This window comes from Geotrypetes seraphini, chromosome 1 (genome assembly GCF_902459505.1).
Source record: "Geotrypetes seraphini chromosome 1, aGeoSer1.1, whole genome shotgun sequence".
NCBI lineage: Eukaryota > Metazoa > Chordata > Amphibia > Gymnophiona > Dermophiidae > Geotrypetes > Geotrypetes seraphini.
This window is the reverse complement of record NC_047084.1, coordinates 145,234,347-145,256,962: the sequence shown is the minus strand read 5'-3', so window position 1 is coordinate 145,256,962 and position 22,616 is coordinate 145,234,347. Positions and strand designations below refer to the sequence as shown.

General features: G+C 42.0%; 1 protein-coding gene across 3 annotated transcripts in view; it reads right to left on the bottom strand.

Annotated features, from left to right (window-relative positions):
* Nucleotides 1-22,616, bottom strand: part of NAA15 (N-alpha-acetyltransferase 15, NatA auxiliary subunit) — a 243,517-nt gene that overhangs the window by 73,106 nt on the left and 147,795 nt on the right. For all 3 annotated transcript variants that reach the window (XR_004538932.1, XM_033939428.1, XM_033939438.1), the window contains 3 exons: nucleotides 21,462-21,614; nucleotides 19,184-19,312; nucleotides 11,147-11,360 (listed from right to left, as the gene is read on the bottom strand). Coding sequence is in view for 2 of the 3 variants with exons in the window: in XM_033939428.1 (XP_033795319.1) it covers nucleotides 11,147-11,360; nucleotides 19,184-19,312; nucleotides 21,462-21,614 (496 nt within the window). In the remaining variant the exon portion in view is untranslated. The remainder of the gene's footprint in view (nucleotides 1-11,146; nucleotides 11,361-19,183; nucleotides 19,313-21,461; nucleotides 21,615-22,616) is intronic.

Genomic DNA, 22,616 nt, shown 5'->3' with positions numbered 1-22,616 from the left:
TTGCAGACACGTCTGTCTTTCTGTAATTTTTAAATTTTGTTCAACGCTTTGTACTGCTAGATAAGCGTTTAATCAAAAGAATATATATATATACATATACTAGTTTTTTAGCCCGTGGTGACTTAGTAAGCGCGCATGCACATTCTTGCCGGCACATTCCAACAGATCAGATCTCAGGGAACACGCGGTGAGAGTGCGCATGTGCACTTAGCATTTTATTATTATAGATATATATATATATACATACACATACACTAGTGTTTAAGCCCGTTACATTAACGGGTGCTAGAGTAGATGTCTATCTGTTTATTTTTTTTTTCTTTGTCTCTCTCTCCTTGGATGCTGCCTGTCTGTCTGTCATTTTTTCTGTCTGTGTCTTTCCCTATGTCCTTAGTGCCCTCAGTGGCTCCTGCCTATGTCCTTGGTGCCCCTTCCTATATCCTTAGTGCCCCTAGTGCCTCCTTCCTATGTCCTTAGTACCCCTTCCTATGTCCTTAGTGCCCCCAGTGCCTCCTTCCCATGTCCTTAGTGCCCCCAGTGTCTCCGTACTGTGTCCTTAGTGGTCCAGTGCCTGCGTAACATAGTAACATAGAATATGACGGCAGAAAAGGGCCACGGCTCAACAGGTCTGCCCACTCTAATGACCCACCCCCCTAAGTTCTTCCTTGAAGTGATCCCACATACTTATCCCATTTTTTCTTAAAATCAAGTACGCTGCTGGCCTCAATTACCTGCAGTGGAAGATCATTCCAATGATCAACCACCCTTTCGGTGAAGAAATACTTCCTAGTGTCATTATGAAATCTCCCACCCCTGATTTTCAACAGATGCCCTCTTGTTGCCGTAGGTCCTTTAAGGAAAAAGATATTTTCTTCTATCTCAATACGGTACGTGACATATTTGAACATCTCAATCAAGTCTCCCCTCTCTCTGCTGCAACTTACCCAGCCGTTCTTCATACGGGAGATTCTTGAGTCCTCAGACCATCCTGGTGGCCATTCGCTGAACCGACTCAACTCTCAGCACATCTTTTTGATAATGTGGCCTCCAGAATTGCACACAATATTCCAGATGAGGTCTCACCATGGATCTGTACAATGGCATTATAACTTCGGGCTTCCGGCTGACGAAACTTCTTCGGATACAACCCATCATTTGTCTAGCCTTTGATGAAGCTTTCTCCACTTGATTGGCAGTCTTCATATATTCACCAATGATCACTCCTAAGTCCCGTTCTGCTGCAGTTCTTGCTAAGGTCTCACCATTTAGGGTGTGTCCTTAGTGCCCCCAGTGCCTCTTTCCCATGTCCTTAGTGCCCCCAGTGCATCTAACCCCACCCCCCCGATGCCAGCCTGCCTGCCTTCCATCCACCTGAGCAGCATGTATCCATTTAAACACCCCCCCCCGCGCCGACCCTACCCGGCACACCCGAAACCCCCGTTGACCCTCCCAGCTGACCTTCCCACCGCTAGACGGCCGACAAACCTCCCAGCTCCAGCAGCATCTGAGGCACAGTAAACATGCTGCTTCACGTCCTTCTACTGCCCTAATTTCCTCTGCTGTGTCTCTGATGATGTCATCAGGAACGCAGCAGAGGAAATCAGGTCAGTAGAAGGCTGCGAAGTAGCGTGTTTACTGTGTCTCGGACGCTGTTGGAGCCGGGAAGTTTGTGTTCGTCTTGTGGTGGGAGGTTCGGCTTGGAGTGTCAACGGGGTTTCAGGCGTGCCGGGTCTTCAGGGATGCGGCAGAGGAAATCAGGCCAGTAGAAGGCCGCGAAGCAGCGTGTTTACTGTGCCTCGGACGCTGCTGGAGCCGGGAGGTTTGTGTTCGTCTCGCGGTGGGAGGTTCGGCTGGGAAGGTCAACAGTGGTTTCGGGTGTGCCGGGTAGGGTCGGCGCCGGGGGGTGGGTGGGAGTCGCGGTGTGTTACTTGCCGCCAGTCGTTAGAATATTGCCCTAAGCGCGCATGCGCACTCTGCCGACCACGGAACTACAGATCAGGGAACATGGCGGTAAGAGTGCGCATGTGCGCTTAGCGTTTTATTATAGTAGATTTATTTATTTTTTTAAATTTATCAGCCGCCTATTCCTAGGCGGCTTTACAAAAGTAACATTCACAGAATGGAACAAACAAGACTTATACAAACATTTCACATTACAGATCATTCCATATGTCATGTCTGTCTGTCCAAGGTATATTGTAAGCTCTTCTGAGCAGGGACCATCTTTAAATGTCAAATTGTACAGCGCTGTATATGCGTTTCAATGTTATATAAGTGGTAAGTAATAGTAGTAGTAATATATATAAACTAGTGTTTAAGCCCATTACAATAACGGGTGCTAGAGTAGATGTCTGTTTTTTGTTTTTATTTGTCTCTCTCTCTCCCTGGACACTGTCATTCTTTGTGTCTGTGTCTCTCCCTGGTCCCCTGTCTGTGCGTCTTTCTTTCTGTCAGTCTCCCTGGCCCCCATGTTTGCCAAAGCAGCCCCCTTACCCTCTCCCCCTGTTGTGCAATGCCTGCCTGCTTCGTGGCCCCCTTCTATTCCTACCCCCCTCGATTGCTGTCTGCCCCAGCACACCCCTCCCCCCAAAGCAGCTCCCTTTCCCTCTCCCCCTGGCCCCCGGTTGTGCCTTGCCTGGCTGCTCCGTGGCCCCCTTCTGTTCCCCCCCCCCCCCCGATTGCTGTCTGCCCCAAGCACACCCCTCCCCCCAAAAGCAGCCCCCTTTCACTCTCTCTCTCTGGCCCACTGTTGTGCCATGCCTGCCTGCTCCGTGGCCCCCTTCTGTTCCCCCCCCATGATTGCTGTCTGCCCCCAGCACAACCATCCCCCCAAAGCAGCCCCCTTTCCCTCTCCCCCTGTTGTGCAATGCCTGCCTGCTCAGTGGCCCCCTTCTATTCCTCCCCCCCCCCACGATTGGTGTCTGCCCCCAGCACAACCATTCCCCCAAAGCAGCCCCTTTCCCACCCCTCCCTGTTGTGCCATGCCTGCCTGCTCCGTGGCCCCCTTCAGTTTCCCCCACCCCCCATGATTGCTGTCGGCACTCAGCACAACCCTCCCACCAAAACAGCCCCCTTTCCTGCCTGCTCCATAGCCCTTCTTTTTTGGCTTCCCCTCCAGTTCTTACCCTCCCTCCATCCTTCCATGGTTCCTGTCGCTGCTGCCGCTCCTGTTCAAAGCGGCCTGCTGAGGTTCGCGGCCGGCTGTAGCGAACCTCGCAGGCCGCTCTCCATATGGTAGCATGTTCCCTCTGACACGATTGTGTCAGAGGGAATGTGCTCCATGTTGAAAGCGGCCTGCGAGGTTCGCTACAGCCGGCCGCGAACCTCAGCAGGCTGCTTCAAACAGGAGCGGCAGCGGTTGGTGCGGGAGGGGGGAGTCGTCGACGTGTTCCCTACCCGACACTGCTGCCGCCAGCGCTGCTCCGCACTGCATTCATCCTCCTTTTGATGCGCCAAGCCAGCGCATGCGCTGAAGCCGCCAGCCACGGATGGACACAGCAAATGTCAGGTCTCCACATCCTCCTAAGTGCGCATGCGCGCTTAGAGGATTATTATTATAGAGATATATCAAATCTCGTTTTGATTTTTAGAGACCCATATTTGTTACAACTACTGCTATTCTCAATCGGGTTCACTGAAGCAGAAACGAAACATGGTCTATATGTCGGGACCCTCAAAGCAAGATAAGTTTTCTTTAATACCTACTTTGAGAGTATGAGAGTTTTGACCTCCGGTAAAAACATTTTCAACATCAAAAAATATATACAGTATGCAATGACTTGGAGGTGAGACTTATTTGGGGGAATTTATCCTTATGAGGTTTCCAGGTCTTTCAGCTTATATACACAAACTTACACTTGATTTACAAATATCATCAATATACGTATGAACTATACACAGGATTGTATGTAGAATTGAGGCAACATAAGAACATAAGCAGTGCCTCCGCTGGGTCAGACCAGAGGTCCATCATGCCCAGCAGTCCGCACACGCAGTGGCCCAACAGGTCCAGGACCTGGACTGTAATCCTCTATCTATACCCCTCTATCCCCTTTTCCAACAGGAAATTGTCCAATCCTTTCTTGAACCCCAGTACCGTACTCTGCCCTATTACGTCCTCTGGAAGCGCATTCCAGGTGTCCACCACACGTTGGGTAAAGAAGAACTTCCTAGCATTCGTTCTGAATCTGTCCCCTTTCAACTTTTCCAAGTGCCCTCTTGTTCTTTTATTATTCGAAAGTTTGAAGAATCTGTCCCTCTCCACTCTCTCTATGCCCTTCATGATCTTGTAAGTCTCTATCATATCCCCTCTAAGTCTCCTCTTCTCCAGGGAAAAGAGTCCCAGTTTTTCTAATCTCTCAGCGTATGAAAGGTTTTCTATCCCTTTTATTAGACGTGTCGCTCTTCTCTGAACCCTCTCGAGTAACGCCATATCTTTCTTAAGGTACGGCGACCAATATTGGACGCAGTACTCCAGATGAGGACGCACCATCGCCCGATACAACGGCAGGATAACTTCTTTTGTTCTGGTTGTAATACCCTTCTTGATTATGCCTAGCATTCTATTCGCCTTCTTAGCGGCCGCTGCGCACTGTGCTGTCGGCTTCATTGTCATGTCCACCATTACCCCCAAGTCCCTTTCTTGGGTACTCTCCTTCAATAATATCCCTCCAAGATGATAGAATGGTGGCTAAAAGAGCATTGCTATACTATGCCTGACATACTATGTCTCACCATACGATGTTCTGTCATGTTATGTTTTACCATGCTTTGTTAACTATGTTCTGCCTTGTTTACCATCACTTTGTATAAATATGCTTTATTATGCATGTAAACTTGTAACCTGTTCTGAGCTCTCCTGGGAGGTCTTAGCACAATTTAAGGGAACAAGGAGATGGCCTTGCTAGACATTATGTTTTAGCAGCACACTAACATGAAAAGTATCCCCCCTGCCCCCGGATACAACTAGCATAATGTTGTCCAACTTTAGGAACAGAACTTTCTTGTACTGGAACCTCTAAACTTCAGGAATGTACATGTCGTCTTGTACTTTAAGATCTCTCTCTCTCTCTCTCTGGAGAGTTACATCTAGTCACAAATGTGGTCTTAGTCCTTTAATGCACCCCCAAGATTGAACTCCAATATTTGGACACAGGAATCCTCTTAGAACAGGGGTTCTTAATCTGGGGTCTAATTAACATTTATATTCACTATAAAGCCCGGTACGGTTGATTTTTCTCGCAGATAACGAGAGAGCAGATGTAGTAGTAGTAGTAATGGTAGTAGAAATCATAGTGGTAGTAGATCTGTTTTAATTTGCAAGGGAGGACAGTATTTCATAATTATGAATGGCCAATACTTTTGGCATAAAAAAAGGAGTGTTTTACTTAGATTACTTACTTTAACGTTTCATAATACTATGTGTATGTCATATGTATGAGACAATCAAATCTCGATAAATAAAGTACATTATATTCATTGCATGCAAAGTTGTGTTTATGTGAATATTTCTGGGGAAGGGGGTCCATAGCTTTCATCAGATTCTTAAAGGGGACCGTGACTCAAAAAAGGTTAAGAATCAGTGCTCTAGAAGGAAATGCATTGCATACCTGCAAGAACACTGCTCTTGTACATTGAAACATCTCCACTCTATGTATCCAAGTTTGACACTACACTTCCCCCTCCATATTTGTGAATTCCATATCTACGGATTCGTTTATTCGCAGTTTTAAACAAAAAAAATTACTTTCATTTTTCGGGCTATTTTAAGCCCTGTAAGCCCCCTCTTAAGCCTTACCTGGTGGTCTAGCGGATTTTCAGGCAGGAGCGATCTTCCCACGCTCCTGCCCCGCGCAGATCACTTACAGGAAATGGCTCGAGAGACTACGGGAGCTCAAGGCAGCCATTTCCTGTGAGCAATCTGCATGGGGCAGGAGCATGGGAAGATCGCTCCTGCCTGAAAACTCCTCTAGACCACCAGGTAAGGCTTAAGAGGGAGCTCACAGGGCTAAAAATTGCAGGGGGAAGCGGGGGATAAGGGCGGAACAGGCCCAAATATTATTCGCAGTTTTTCCATATTCGTGGGCCAACTCTGCCCCTAACCCCCGCAAATACGGAGGGGGAAGTGTAGTAACTAGTCAAAGACACAGCTGAAAGATAACAGGGAATGATCCTCCTGACAGCACTGTTCCTTCAGGAAGGAAATGAAAACATGCAAGCATCCTTGTGTTCATCAAATCTCAAGGCAAAACTGCAGCAGCATCAAGATTCAACTATAGGCTCACCACAGTGGAGGCACAAAGTGATTCAAAGGTCCCACAGAAGTGAGCACATAAACCATGCTTTCTACATTCAGCCAGTGAAATACTACGGCTGCCACAAGAAATGTTCGCAGCCAAGAACAGCACATTTAAAATGAAATGTCAACAATGGTTCGGCAGGTCACAGAACTCCAAGCAGCAAGAAGCTTATCAGCTACCAAATCTCCACCACAAAAAAAAAACCAGTTAACCTTAACTCAGAAATTTAAACAGGAAGTAAGTCACTTTTGACTCAGCTTCTGATCCATGCCATGCCACCAATTTCAGAGTCTGACTAGGTATCTTCATGTTCAAGCTTCTGAAAAAAACCCTGCTGTAGAGCAATATATGTGTGACCCAATGATCTAATTCTAGAATCAAATATCAGAAGTGTACAAGTGTTTATTCTAATGAGCTTAGACTGATAACCACATAACCCTGAACAAGAACAGGACTTAAGTGTCAAAATGGGAGGAAAAAGTCTCAGAGCCCCACCACTATCCTCCAGAGATCGGGCAGTGCATATCTGGGGCAATGGCACGTCACTGGCATAAAAAACCTCCCACTTTCTAAGACACCAACTCAAACTAAAAGCCCTGTGCAATGCAAGACATGTGGTTGAAAGACTTCAATAGCATACATATGTTATTCAAACACTACAAACAATCAATTACTCATCTTGTATCGTGGAGTTACATGGCACCGCAATGGCTACATCAGGGTGCTCGAGTCTCCTTCTATAATAAAATAGTTGCATCAATACCTGTAAACACAATAATTCTCATCCGTGTATGCATATGAGTATAACCTTCAAAAACCTTGTGTGATAACATGTACTTCTGTGAATGGTCAGCGATCTCATATTCTCTTGACGCACATAAATGGCCGCAGCATGCTGAGCTCCTGAAAAAGCTCCAGATGTATGATGTAACAGCTGTCAAAGGACTTATGTTCACTAGAACCAATCATGTATCTATTCTGCGCGGCTTGTCGGCACTGGAGCCCTTTTTGAGATCCTATAACAGGTAAAAACTTTTTCATTTCACATAAAACCGACTGTGATACCTCATATCTAATCTAATCTTTAGGTTTGTATACCGCATCATCTCCACGTTCGTAGAGATCGACGCGGTTTACAGTAGGAGAAATAGGAAGGAACTACAACAGAGGGTTAGAGGTAGAAGTGTGAAGAAAATTTAGAGGACTTGGGATGCCAAGATATAAGAGTTTCCTTGATTCCTAAGTTGGAGGGAGACTTACATTTTTGAGAAAAGCCAGGTTTTCAGATGCTTGTGGAAAACTTAGAGAGCTCAAGTTCCGAAGAGGGGAGGTAAGGTTGTTCCAGAGTTCGGTGATTTTGAAGTGGAGGGAGGTCCTAGCTTTCCTTTGTGGGAAATGCCTTTTAGCGAAGGGAAGGATAGTTTTAATTTGTGGGAGGATCTGGTGGTGTTAGGGTTTGAGGAATTCCAAGAAAGAGGGATAAAGGGAGGGAGGATACCATATAGGATTTTGAAAGTTAAGCAGGCGCATTTATAGTGGACCCTGGCGATTATCGGAAGCCAGTGGAGCTTGGCCAGGAGCGGGGAGACATGGTCAAATTTACTTTTAGCGAAGATGAGCTTGGCCGCGGCATTCTGAATCCGTTGGAGTCTGTGGAGGTTTTTCTTAGTTAGGCTTAAGTAGATAGAGTTGCAATAGTCCAATCTGGAGAGGATGATGGATTGGACAAGGAGGGTAAAATGTTTTTGATGGAAGTAGGATCTAACTTTCCTCAGCATGTGAAGGCTGAAAAAGCATTTTTTTTTACCAAGGATTGGAGGTGATCATTGAAGGACAATGTGGAATCAATGATGATGCCCAAGACCTTGCTCGAGAACTCAAGCTGCAGAGAGGAGCCAGAGGGTAGTGGGATGGAGGTGGGTAGGTGATCTAGTTTTGGACCGAGCCAAAGAAGTCTTGTTTTGGACTCATTCAATTTCATTTGCACAGTGTGGTCCCAGGATTGTAGGTTCATTATACAAGAGGATATGTTCTGAGACAGGTCGGTGAGGTTGTCTATGCCAGTGATTCCCAACCCTGTCCTGGAGGAACACCAGGCCAATCGGGTTTTCAGGCTAGCCCTAATGAATATGCATGAGAGAGATTTGCATATGATGGAAGTGATAGGCATGCAAATTTGCTTCATGCATATTCATTAGGACTAGCCTGAAAACCCAATTGGCCTGGTGTTCCTCCAGGACAGGGTTGGGAACCACTGGTCTATGCCATTGTTTGTACATGTCCAAAGATTTACATTGGGCAAACGACCCGCCCCTTGAAAACAAGACTTACTGAGCATAAAAGCTGTCTTCACACTAACAAGTTACAAGCTCCGATAGTGGCCCACTGCCTAGGCAATTCCGGTCCTCGAGAGCTGGAGCCAGGTCAGGTTTTCAGGATATCCACAATGAAGATGTATGAGATGGATTTGCATGCACTACCTCCTTGAGATGAAAATCTATCTCATGCATATTTATTGTGGATATCCTGAAAACCTGACCTGGCTCCGGCTCTCGAGGACCGGAATTGCCTACCCCTGGCCTAGAATATGGACACAAGTTTGAAGATCTGTGGTGTTTTTGCTATTGATTATGCCAACTACCACACATGATAGGAAATAGTCTTTAATGTGTTGGGAAACATTTTGGATCTACACACTAAATAGTGAAGAACCAATAGGTTTTAATTCAAAAGTGGAATGGAACTTGTTTTTCTGATATTTATCGGGAGGTGTACAACTGACAGTCCTTCTTTTGACAGCTTTGGTCAGTTCAAATAGATGAGGTCTGGGCTCCAGCGCCGATAAGCCGCGCAGAATAGATACGATTGGTTCTAGTGAAAGTAAGTCCTTTGACGGCTGTTACATCATACATTCGGGGGATTTTTCAGAAGATGAGATTGCTGACCGTTCTCAGAGATACATGTTATCACACAAGTTCTTTGAAGTTTATACTCATATGCATACACGGATGAGAATTATTGTGTTTACAGGCACGGATGCAGCTATTTTATTATAGGAGGCGACTTAAGCACCCTGATGTAGCCATTGCAGTGAAACACCGATCAACGTCAGTGCCACATAGCTCCACGATACAAAATAAGTAATTGACTGTTTGAACAACATTTGTATACTATTACTACTACTACTATTATTATTTCTATAGCGCTATCAGACGCACGCAGCACTTGAAGTCTTTCAACCACATCTCTTGCATTGCACTGGGCTTTTAGTATGAGTTAGTGTCTTAGAAAGTGGGAGTTTTTTATGCCAATGACATGCCATTGACCCCAAATATGCATTGCCCGATCTCTGGAGGGTAGTGGTGGGACTGAGGCTTTTTCCTCCCAATTTGACATTAAGTCCTGTGCCTGTTCAGGGTTATGTGGTTATCATTCTATGTTCATTGGGATAAACACTTGTACACTTCTGATATTTGAATCTATAAGTAGATCATTGGGTCACCCATATATTGCTCAGTAGCAGGGTTTTTTTTAAAGTTGATATTGATGATTGCTACTATTCTTGTGTTTGACATTCAAGCTTCTGAAAAATACTGCAATGCAACGCGCGTGGTCAAGCTGGCACCCTTATGTCTGCTAACAGCGTGCCTCGGCTTCAGATCAAGCAATGCTGAACTTCAAGACAATAACTCTCTGGTGATTGTCTGTCTCTCAGCTCTTGTACAGTCCAGAGCAATGCTATAAAAGTTAGCATTTGAGTCAGCACCTCCGTACCTAACTGCTCTGCGTCTCAGCTTCTATTTTCTGTTCTGTAAAAGGCACCTCAACCCCAAGAAAACCCCACAAGGGGAAAAAGGGGAGTAAAAGGGAAGGGACTTGGACTCTTCCAAGTATTTCCTAACATCATCCTCTTTCTCGCAGCCTATTTGTTTTTGTACTGAGAGGAAGCTTAGCTCTACTTTAACCAGTTCTTACTAGTTCAGGCACTCATTTGGCATGATCAGCCCAAGACCTGCACAGTATACTATCACCATTCACAGGAGATAGAAAAATATGCAATATAAGTCTGCACAGTGCCCTTGAGGGGTGAAACACATAGAACTACTTTATTTCTCTGCTTCTATATACCGGTCAATGGATAAAACCTACAGGTTCTGGCTATCTGGTGAGGACACTAAGAAATAAGAGGTTTTGTTTGTGAAAAATTAAACACATTCACAACTCATTCAACGGTGCTTAGCTCAATTAGACTGAAAACATGCTATCAGGTGCTCCAGATTCTACACCAAAACAGTAACTAAGACAACTGAAGTTGTAGACATTTTTCTTCTACCACTGCTCTTTCCCACTACAGGTCTCCCTTTATATTCGCAGGGGTTAAGGGCACAGCTCCATCATGAATAATAAACTTAAATAACTTTAGGGTCCCTCTCTCCACAGCTTACCTTTAAAGCCCTGGTGATCTAGCAGGGAAGCGGGACATCAGTGGTCTTCCTACACTCCTGCCTCACGCAGATCCGCTATCAAAAATGGCTGCCTCAAGTTCCAGCATCGGTCTTGTGATACTGCGGAAACTCACAAGACTGACACGGGAACTTGAGGCAGCTATTTTTGATAGCAGATCTGAGCAGGGCAGAAGCATAGGACGAGCGCTCCTGCTCCACTTCACCACCAGGGCTTTAAAGGTAAGCTGTGGAGGCAGGAGGGAGGCTGCTTGTTTTGAGACTCATGAATAACTGAATTCAAATCCCAAAACTGTGAATATGGAGGGAGAGCTGTACTTTCCTTTTTTATTTATTTTGGTTTGATGTGAAGTCTTACCTTACCAAAATAAAACTACAAAATACCTGTGTCAGCTTCATGCTCTTTATTCTCATCTGTCAAGGGACTATCGTGAAGCTTGAGATATATTTCTATGGCGATCCGGGCTGCCTTGAAGAAAAACGGATGTTGTCGAAGCACATCTTCTAATTTTAATAGGTCCACATAGGATCTAAGTGTAATCTTCCTCATACAGTATGTGTGAAAGTCAAACTGGTCATCTGTGATTTCTACAAAATGCTAGTACAAAAAAAAAAAAAAAAGGTGTTCAATAGGTAAATTACATGCATGAAAAGATTAAACAAAATCTGAATAAAGACATTTGTCATATTCAGCTTTGTTCTAAACAACCTACATTCACCTTTGACAGTATTGAAAAAGGCCTAACCTGACAGATTTTGACAACCCAATTCTGAGCAGACCCTATTGTCAGACTTTATACTTAGCTATAAAATTACTATTATGTTATATACCAAAATTTTGTATTTTGCATCTATCAGTTCAAGAAAAGATTACATAAAAACTAGCTAGACCATTTTGTCCAGGATTTACAATATAATCTGTTATTACTCCCCAATTAAAATTTATCTGCACACAGGTTAAATTTATTAAATAAATAAATAAATAAATTCTTTCGAAATAAAACATAGGACCTGAAGGATTTCAAAGAAAGCAGAAGTTGATTCCATAATTCAGCCATCTGGTATTGTATTGAAGAAGAAAAATATCTATGAAAGATATCTTCTGGAAGCTATATAGGAGCTGTTTAAGCAACCTGAAGGTGCATTCTATGAAACTTCCTGTGGTATAGTGTGCTGTGCTACCTAAAGAGTGTCAGAAGTCAAGTTTTGAGGGAACATCCCCTGCCACTTCTCCTTCACTCCTGAGGCAAGCTTCCATCAAGGCTATTTCCTCAGACATGGCTCCTGACACCAGGTAGGCAAGCACAGCACACCACACCAAAGGAAGAATGCTCCTTTCTGAGAGGAGAGAAAGAGGGAAGAGGACATTCTCTTTCTGAGAGGAGAAGAGTAGAAGATATATCTTTGGGTTAAGTATACATTAGTTTGCTCTGAGCTTTGATAGGTTTGGAGAGAAAAGTTAAATTGTAGGTTTCCTTCTACAAACAGTTTAGATCTTAAAACAGCAAACTTTACTTGGTTAGTCTCCATAGAATAATAGCCTTTTATAGTTCTACAGTTTTGTAAGTTTGAACCTTCTGCTAGAGATAGTCTCTGGAAGGCAGGCAGAGCAGGGTCTGGCTTAATCTCCATTCCCTCTTTTCCACCCTCCCCTAGCTCATTTATTTACTTATAGTCTTAATTTATTGACAATTATTCTAATTAGAACAGGAGAATTCTGTATATTTCAATACCTGCTAAGAAACATTAAATAAGCATACAAAATAACCCTAAGACTATCTAAGAAACAAACACTAAATAAAGCATTTAATATAATCCTAAGGCTCTCTATACTAGTCTAATATATTCCTAGTAGCTTAACAAGGTTTAATTAATCACCTCAATAAGATGCAGACAGAAGTCCAGCAGCAAGAGGGGTGCTATCTTATCTTTTGCACTGAATGTCAAATGTATGATTTTCTCCCAGTTGGTGAGAAGTTGTGTGTGAGCTCACTGCAAAGAACTCATAGCTTTCAAAGAACAAGTGCGTTCCCCATTGAGGCTAGAGTAGCAGACTTGGAGGAGTTGAGAGAAAAATACATAGAGGAGACCTACAGGGATATTGAAGAGAAGTCCCACCTCCAGTCTGGTAGCCCCTGTGCTGCCTTGGAGGAGAGAGGTCTCCTAGAAGGCGAGCATCATCCTGGTGAAGTAGGAAATTATCCTGTAGCCAGGACCTGCCCACTGGGGGATGTAATATCCTCTCGCACTGAGGATGTTTCTCCAGGGGCCTAGGAGGGAAGGGTTAGGACAGCTGTTGTAGTTGGTGATTTGATCATTAGGCTTGTAGATACTTGGGGGGGGTGAGGATCGCCTAGTCATTTGCTTGCCTGGTGCAAAGGTGGCAGACCTCACTCATTACTTAGATAGGATTATAGATAGTGCTGGGGAGGAGCCAGCTGTCTTGGTACATGTAGGTATCAATGACATAGGAAAATGTGGGAGGGAAGTTTTGGAAGCCAAATTTAGACTCTTAGATAGAAAGTTAAAATCCAGATCCTGCAGGGTAGCATTTTCAGAAATGCTCCCAGTTTCACGTGCAGGATCCAAGAGGCAGGCAGAACTCTGAGGTCTCAATGCGTGGTTGAGATGATGGTACAGGGATGAGGGATTTAGATTTGTTAGGAACTGGGCAACCTTCTGGGAAAAGGGGAGCTTGTTCCGAAAGGATGGACTCCACCTTAACCAGGATGTATTGGTGCTAACATTTAAAGAGGAAGATAGAGCAGTTTTTAAACTGAGATTCGAGGGAAAGCCGACAAGTCGCCCAGGAGCAGATGGTTCGGTGTGAGGTATCCTTGAAGGATACTATTGAAACAGGATATTTAGGGTGTCCCAGTAGAGAGGTTTTAATAATGGAGAAAGAAAGTCAGGAGGGTTTAAGAGGAAGGAAGAGTAAAAGACTCAAATTTTTCCTGTCTTCTCAAAAGCCTGCAGTTACAAGGAAAAAACACAATTTGAAGTGTCTGTATACAAATGCTAGACTTCTAAAAAATAAAATAGGAGAGTTAGAGTATATAGCACTGAATGATGAAGTAGATATAGGCATCTCAGAGACCTGGTGGAAGGAGGACAATCAATGGGTAGAAATTATATTGAATGGAAAGAGTAGATCAAATTAGAGGGGGGGGGTTGTGCTATATGTTAAAGAGGGAATTGACATAATTGTAACTTAGAGGGTGGGGGTGGGGGGGTTTCTGATCTTACATTAAGTGCTTGGATTAATAGAAAAGAATATATTATAAGTTATACAAGATTACATATGATATGGTAAGGGTAGGGGGATAAATTTCATTAATTTAAGATGACTGTAATAGAAATTCAAGTGATGTTTGTAAGTTTATGTTATTTCTGTATACACTTGTTGTAATTTGTAAAAATGAATAAAGAATTATTAAAAAAAGAGGGAATTGAATCAAATAAAATAAACATTCTGCATGACATACATAGCAGTGTGGAATCCATATGGATAGAAATTCCATGTGTGAAGGGAAGGATTATAAAGGTAGGGTTATACCACAAATGTTTTCAGATATTAAAAAAGCTGGAGAATTGGGTAACAGTATAATAATGGGTCATTTTAATTACCCTAACATCGACTGGTTAACTCCCTTCACCCTACACAACCCCACCCGAACAACCAGAAACAAAAACATCTTTGCATACCCAAAGATTACAGGCTGCAGATATAAATCATTCCTGGACAGAACCTTTAAGTTCCAAGCGAACAGACAGCAAGTCTGGCTGAAAAACTACATAAACGAACCCAATCTGACATACAGCGCATTCCGAAAATCGATCAAAACCGACCTTTTCGCCAAATTCATTGACTAAAACTGTCCCCTCCCTCACTAGGACTTTCCCCCCTGTAAATGCCTTTTTTCTTTCTCTCAAGAAGCTCCTTTCATGTATTCAGGTACTCTCTACCCATAGAACTCCAATTAATTCGTAAGTTTCCCTTTTAGATTATTGTTTAGTATTCAGACTCATTGTATGGTATTGTACTTAGACTTATTGTATTGCATTGTATTTAGACTCATTGTAATGTATTGTTATTTAGACTCATTGTACGGTATTGTAAGTAGACTTATTGTATTGTATTAAGACCTTTTGTTATTCGCTGAATGTCCAGCCTTCTTACAATGTAAACCGCCTAGAAGTCGCCTGACTATGGCGGTATAGAAAAATAAAGTTATTATTATTATTATTATTATTATATCAGGGCGAGCGAGGGAGGTAAAATTCCTAGACATCATAAATGTCTGCTTCTTGGAACAACTAGTCCAGGAACCGACAAGAGGGGGAGCTATTTTAGATTTGGTCCTTAGTGTAATGCAAGGCATAGTACAGGAGTTAACTGTGTTGGGTCCGCTGGGAAACAGTGATCAAATTTGAGCTGATACCAGGAGTGAAGTAGCAAAAGAAATCTACTATAGAGGCGTTTAATTTTTGAAAAAGCGACTATGATAAAATGAGGAAAATGATTAAAAAGAAGCTAAAAGAATGAGTTGCAAAGGTTAGGATTGTAAACCAGGCGTGAATGTTATTTAAAACAGTGATTCCCAACCCTGTCCTGGAGGAACACCAGGCCAATCGGGTTTTCAGGCTAGCCCTAATGAATATGCATGAGAGAGATTTGCATATGATGGAAGTGATAGGCATGCAAATTTGCTTCATGCATATTCATTAGGGCTAGCCTGAAAACCCAATTGGCCTGGTGTTCCTCCAGGACAGGGTTGGGAACCACTGATTTAAAAATACCATTGTGGAAGCCTACACCAGATATATTCCACATATTAGCAAAAGTGGAAAGAAGAGGAAAGGAGAGTCGGCATGGTTAAAATATGAAGTGAAAGAGGCTAATAGAGCAAAAAAACATCATTTAAAGAATGGAAAAAGGATTCGAATGAAGAAAATAAGAAGAGTTAGAAGCACTGGCAAGTTAGATGCAAAGAATTAATAACAAAAGCTGAGAAAGAATTTAAAGAGAAACATCCTAAAGAGGCAAAAACTCAATTTTTTTAGGTACATCAGAAGCAGAAAACCTGTGAGGGAATCTGTGGGACCATTGGATGATCAAGGAGCAAATGGGATTCTCAGGAAGGATAAGGTCATAGCGGAGAGATTGAATTCTTTACTTCAGTGTTTACGGAAGAAGATGGAAGAAATCTACCTGAACCGGAAATGGTTTTCAAGGGTGTGTGATGATGTGGAGGAACTGAAAGAAACTTCGGTGAACCTGAAAGATATACTAAGCCAAAAGTGATAATCACCTGGACCAGATGGTATACATCCCAGGGTACTAAAAGAACTCAAACATGAAAATTGCTGACCTGTTGTTAGTAATCTGTAACCTGTCACTAAAATCATCTGTAGTACCTGAAGATTGGAGGGTGGCCAATGTTACGCCGATTTTTAAAAAGGGTTCCAGAGGAGATCCAGGGAATTATAGACAGGTAAGCCTCACTTCAGTGTCGGCCAAAATGGTGGAAACAATTATATAAAAATAAAATTGTGGAACACGTAGACAAACATGATTTAATGAGATAAGAGTCAGCATGGGTTCAGCCGAGGGAGATCTTTCCTCACCAATTTGCTTGACTTCTTTGAAGGTGTAAATAAACATGTGGATAAAGGTAAGCCAGTTGAGTTGGTAAAATACTTAGATAAATTTGATTTCCTCCATGATCATCAATCAGGATTTCATTCAGGATATAATACAGAAACAGTATTAGCATCAGTGATGGATCATCTTTATGGGCTGTTTAGCTTAGGTACTAGTGTGCTGATTCTCCAGTTGGATCTAAGCAGTGCCTTCGATCTGATAGATCATGAGATCTTATTGGACTGCTTGGATTCAATTGGAATTGCTGGGAATGTTTAGAAATGGTTTAAAGGTTTTTTGCAAAATAGATCTTACCAAGTTTATTGTGCTGGACAATATTCTTCATCATGGAGTAATCCGTCTGGAATGCCACAAAGCTCTCCATTATCGCCTACTCTTTTTAACATCTATCTTGTTCCTTTGGCAAATCTATTGTACAACTTGAAAATTAAATTCTACATTTACGCAGATGATATTACCATACTTATTCCAATGACAGCATTTACAGAGGATTTAAAAGTTCATATTGCATCTTTCCTGGCCCAAATAGAACATTGCATGATCAAATTTAAACTTAAGCTTAATTCAGAAAAAACTAAGCTTTTTCTTGCCCGTCTGAACAACAAGATTACGGATAGAATACTTCAAATAAATGGTCAGAATTTTGCTATAGTCACTTCTATTAAGATCTTGGGTGTAACATTAGATCATTATCTAACTCTAGAAGATCATACTGATTTAATGATTAAAAAAAAAGCTTTGTGATCCTTTTGAAATTTCAAACCATTAAAAAATATTTTGACCTAGCATCCTTTAGGTTATTGGTTCAGTCTTCAATCCTATCTGCCCTTGACTATTGTATTTACTTGGCATCTCATAAAAAATTGAAATAGAATATGAATAATACAAAATATTGCAGTTTGTTTGATTTTTGGGTTGAAAAAATATGATCATGCGAGTCCATTTTATCAATGGCTTCATTGGCTGCCGTTTGAGGCAAGAATTCTGTTCAAATTTGGTTGGATTTGTTTTAAGGCACTGTTTGGTCTAGCTCTGTGGCCATGTCTGAGTGTCCAGTCCATCACAAAGATGGCCTCTCCATTCAAAAGATCTTGGTTTTGGACATTTCAGACTTGGGACAAATATTTGGATGAGACTGTTGTATAAAGACAGACGTACTGGGGGTCTGGACTATCAAATGTCTGGATGATTTTGGGAAGAAAAAAAATATTTTGGATGTACTTTTCGAGAATGGACCTTTTTAGGCTGCAGACTTTGGGCGATTAGCGCCCTATTTCAAAACTGGACTTGGACGTTTCTTTCGATTATGCCCCTCCACTTGTTCTGTTTTATTTAGATTATATGCTCTATTGAGCAGGTATTGTTTCTTACGTGTATAATGTACTGCACTATGTATGTCTAGCAGTGCTATAGAGCACTGTGTATGTCTAGAAGAACTATAGAAATAAGTAGTAGTAATAAGTTTCATCATTGAGTGCACCTTCAGGTTGCCTAAACAGCTCCTATATAGCCTTCAGATTTCATAAAGATCAATACAACATAGTGATACCTGGCTTCAGGTAAGTCCAGATGACAAGAATACCTCAGGTTCCTGTTAAACCCCTGATGCAGGCACTTGCCGAAACACAGGGCATGTTGAGCCTTGAAATAAAGTTTGCTTCCTTGTGGATATAACTCTGCCTCATTGCTCTATCCGCAGTCTTTTTTTTTCTACTTGAACTTTGATCAAACATTCTCAGTGCTCATCCTAGATTTTATTTTAATTACTTTGCTTTCTTCATGATTGTTGGGAACTGTTCCATGAATCAACAACCCATTCTGGAAGCAGATCTTTTCTTAATTCTTGAATGTACTCCATTGTCCCATGTCATGCATGGAACTTGTTTTTCATGGAAAAATGCCTACCTTTTACGGATTGTTCACACCTCTGCTCCTCCATTCTCAAAGCTTATAGCATATGCCCTGTATAAATTTTAGTCCTCTTTTAGATAACCTATACTCAGTACCTCTGTGGAGATGTGGGCTTAAAGAGCTGGTTACAATACTTCAAATGAGGTCTCACCAATGATCTGCCAGAGGCAACTTTTCTGCTGGCTAAATCTCTGCTTGGTCACTATATCCAAATGACTCTCTCTTGCTTTGTTACACTGTTTAGCCATCAGACATAAATCATCTCAGTGCCCCCTCTCATTTTGTGGTCACCAATATAAAGCCCTCTACTTCCTCTATCTCTACTGCTTAAATGGATGAAGCTGCAATCTTAAATAGCTTGCCCACTGCATGTCTGATCACTCATCAAGATTTCTCATTTTCCTTCTGCAGCTGAACTTTCAACTGTGTTCTAGATCTGTATCATCTACTAAAAAGTATCCTTTAGGCTGTCAGGACCACTTCAATGTCGACCATAAAGATAACGAATGAACTGGTCCTAAGATGAACCCCTATTATACATCTACTGGTCACTCTACTTTGCTCTGAAGGAACTCTATTTACATTACCCTTTCTTGACTATCACTCAGCTTCTTTAGGGCTCACCATCAAGGCTACCCAACCTGTTCATGAGCATGCCATCTAAAAGAACTATTAGACATCAAAGAAGGACAAATCCTTGATCTCCTCTCATTCCTTTGGTTATTCATTATAAAAATATTTCAGATTTGACTACCAACCCATCCTAATAAATCCATGTTGCCTCTGACCCCATATTTGCTAAAATCAAAATACTGCATAATCATTTCCTCATGAAAGGTACATACTCTCTCAATCTCATGGCATTTCTTAAGTGCTTCTCCATATTTATTCATGGACTTATAAGCTTGTGCACATTCTGTTTGGAACCACATACATTGCATTTCATTCAAATTTTCAACAGCGGAGGTTCCTTCCTGTGAAAAAAAGATGTCAAAGATAATATTTTAAAAAAATACTTAGCTGAAAGATTTAAAATAAAATATGTAAATTACATATATAAAGTTCTTAAATTTTGTGATGGTTTAGAATTTATTACTAGGTAAGAATTTTCAGTACTAGTAGCCACAAATCAGAATGAAGTGTAAGATAGCTCAGGGGTATCGATCTCATTTCAGGGCACACTGCAATTTTTTTTTTTTTTTTACTTTAAGCAGGCTGAAGAAAGATATGCAAATATATGAAAATTATGTAAATTTGCCTATCAAAACACAAAATAGCATTTTACTTAATAAAAACAGCCATTTTCTATAATTTTTGTATACCCTTAATTTGGTCATAATTTGAGGGGGAGGAATCTTAGTGATTGATATTGGGAATGGAAGAAAGGAACAAAGCGCAAGGGAAAAAGAAAGACCTAGAGAATGGGGAGAGAGAAATCAAGTTGAGGGAAATGAAGGGTTCTCAGGTGGTGAGGGTGAAGTGTTAGGCAATGAAGTAAGGATGGAGGCACAGAGGGAAGAAAGTGAATCAATATCAGGAAAGACAATCCACTTACATCCCAAAGCATTTCCAACCTCCACCCTTATGTACCCTTTCTGACCCCCTCATTCTGCCAGCTCTCCCCTTGACCCTTCTCACTCTTCCCCTGCAGCATCTCACTACCCTCACTCATTCTATCTTCCCCCATCCTAATTTCACTTTACTGATCACCCAGAAATAGCAGAAATCTTTTTTACTTGAAGGGGACCAAACAAACCAATCATCAGTATCAAGCCCACAATTTTCAGCAGCTGATGCTACATTGATCAAAATATTGGTAGGCCCCATTGGTCTACCTCATTCTGCTACATATAGATTGCTTCAACTCTTACCTTCTAGCACAGTGGTCCCCAACCCTATCCTGGAGGACCACTAGTCAGTTGGGTTTTCAGGATAGCCCTAATGAATATGCATGGGGCAGATCTGCATTCCTATCATCTTCATTACATGCAAATCTCTTTCATGCATATTCATTAGGGCTATCCTGAAAATCTGACTGGCTGGTGGTCTTCCAGGACAGGGTTGGGAACCACTGCTCTAACACATCAGAATGTGTTACACACTTTCTACCCTCTCACATTCACTTCCCTTCTCCCCTCAAAACCCTTCTCTTAGTCTCTTGAATATTTTATACCCCCTCACTTACTCTCCCTCTCCTCACAGCCCCTCATTGTTGCCTTAGCTACCCTCCCCCCCTCAACTTCTCATTTAACTTCATTCACATTCCTGCCTGTTAGGAGGAGAATGACATTGGCAATGCAACACCTAGAGCTTCATCCTCCTCTTCCTCTGCACCCGGAAGCTGGTGATGTTTCAAAAATACAATGCACTATAGCAATAGAACAAACTTGGACAACAAAGAATAACATAGCCTGAAGTGCTTCATTTTCACTGTCATCCTCCTCCTATCAAGCCAGAATAAAGAACAAGAGGTCAGGTACTGTTTCTGCCACTGTCAATGTTCTGCCCGCAGTCTCCAAAGCATGCTTCAGTTCTTCCTCTGATTGTCCCTTTCAACTAAAACGGCCCCTGACGAGGCTCATGACCAGTGACATACAAAAAGTACATTGAGCTGCTGCAGAAAGCAGCCTTGCAGGCAACCTCACATCTACTGCATTATAATAAGAGTCTTCAGCTGGCATTGGCCATCAATGAAAGCAAGGCAGGAAGAAAAAAAGAGAAATCCAAACTACCGCTGCATGCTGGATGAAGGTGTCAGTGGCCTGTGGGCCATGTTTTGCTTCTACGATATAGCTACATAATTGATGGGAAAGCATCTATGCAGCTTATTTTTTAAAATAGAGCTTTTAGAATACATATAAAGAGGCAAGGTTGTCACAAATGGTAGGCAATCAGTGTGATCACCTTGCATACAAAGCTGCCCTTTAGACCTTTAAAGTTAGTCTGAGTACAACAGCTCAAAAGGAGGGGGACGGACATAAATGAAATATCTCACCCTGGCTGCTATTTCTTCCCAGAAACTGCCCTACAAAAGGCATGCATACACGAACACACCACCACATACTGGTCTTAATTTTGAGAAGTTATTTTTGACTTAGAAAAAGTTTAACATGCTGAACAAACCCTTGTAAACTTTGAACACATTTCTTCTGCCTCTTTAATCATGTTGGCTTTTAACATATATTTCGCACATTTGGAGTTGATAAACCTGTCTGCTGTATCCAAGGCTTGGGCTTCATCCATCCACCTGGCAGCTTCTTTAATGTTTCCAGCATGCTTTAATAACAAAGTAAAAATAGATTAGGAAACCATAAGCAAAGCCATCTTTTACCAGAGCTGATTTATTGATTGACATAACTATAAAGTTCAACTGGCAGTACATGCTGGTGTAGTCACTTCCCTCAGGTTTTTTTTAGTTGCCCTGTTCCAAGAAAGACATGTTAAGCTAGTCTTTGGTTTCTGAACACTCTATCCTGAGGCATTAATATGATTTCAATGGCTAGAATAAGAGACTACAAAGACCACACTGTTTTGGGATGCAAGTTCAAAACCAGAACTGAACAAAAAAAATTCTTCTTAGATTAATTTTGCAGCTTTGAAATTATTTTATTATTTATTTAAAACATTTATATCCTGCATATCCAAAAAGCTATGTAGGTTACAAAAAAACCAAACGAAAAACAACAAAACAACAAACAACAACTAAAAACACAAACTAAAAACACAAACAAACAAAACCTTTACATTAAAATGCTACCACATCACATCTTAATCTTTCTCATACCGTTTCCCCGAAAATAAGACCTATCCTGAAAATAAGCCCTAGCATGATTTTTAAAGATGCTCCTAATATAAGTCCTAGTTAAGATCAACCCCCGAATGTCCTCGACACTCCCTGACTCCATCCGGGACACTAGTGCTGCCTGATTTGCTGAAGAAAAAAAAAAAAATCAGACTCGTCGATTCAGCAACCTCCACCCCTGCTGCTTTAGGAGGCCTCGGAACAGAGGTATGTCAGTCTCACGGTAGGAGGGTCGGTGGGGTTCTGTTGCACAGGGGGACGGGAGGGATAGGAAGATGCTGTACAAAGGGATGGGCGAGAGGGGAGAAAAGATGCTGAACATGGGTGGAGGGAGAAAGGAAAGAGGAAGAATTGGGGGGGGTGGAGAAGAAGAGAGAGATGATTGTTGTACATGAAAAAAAATAAGTCATTCCTGAAAGTAAGCCCTAGTGCATTTTTTTGACCCAAAATTAATATGACACTGTCTTATTTTTGGG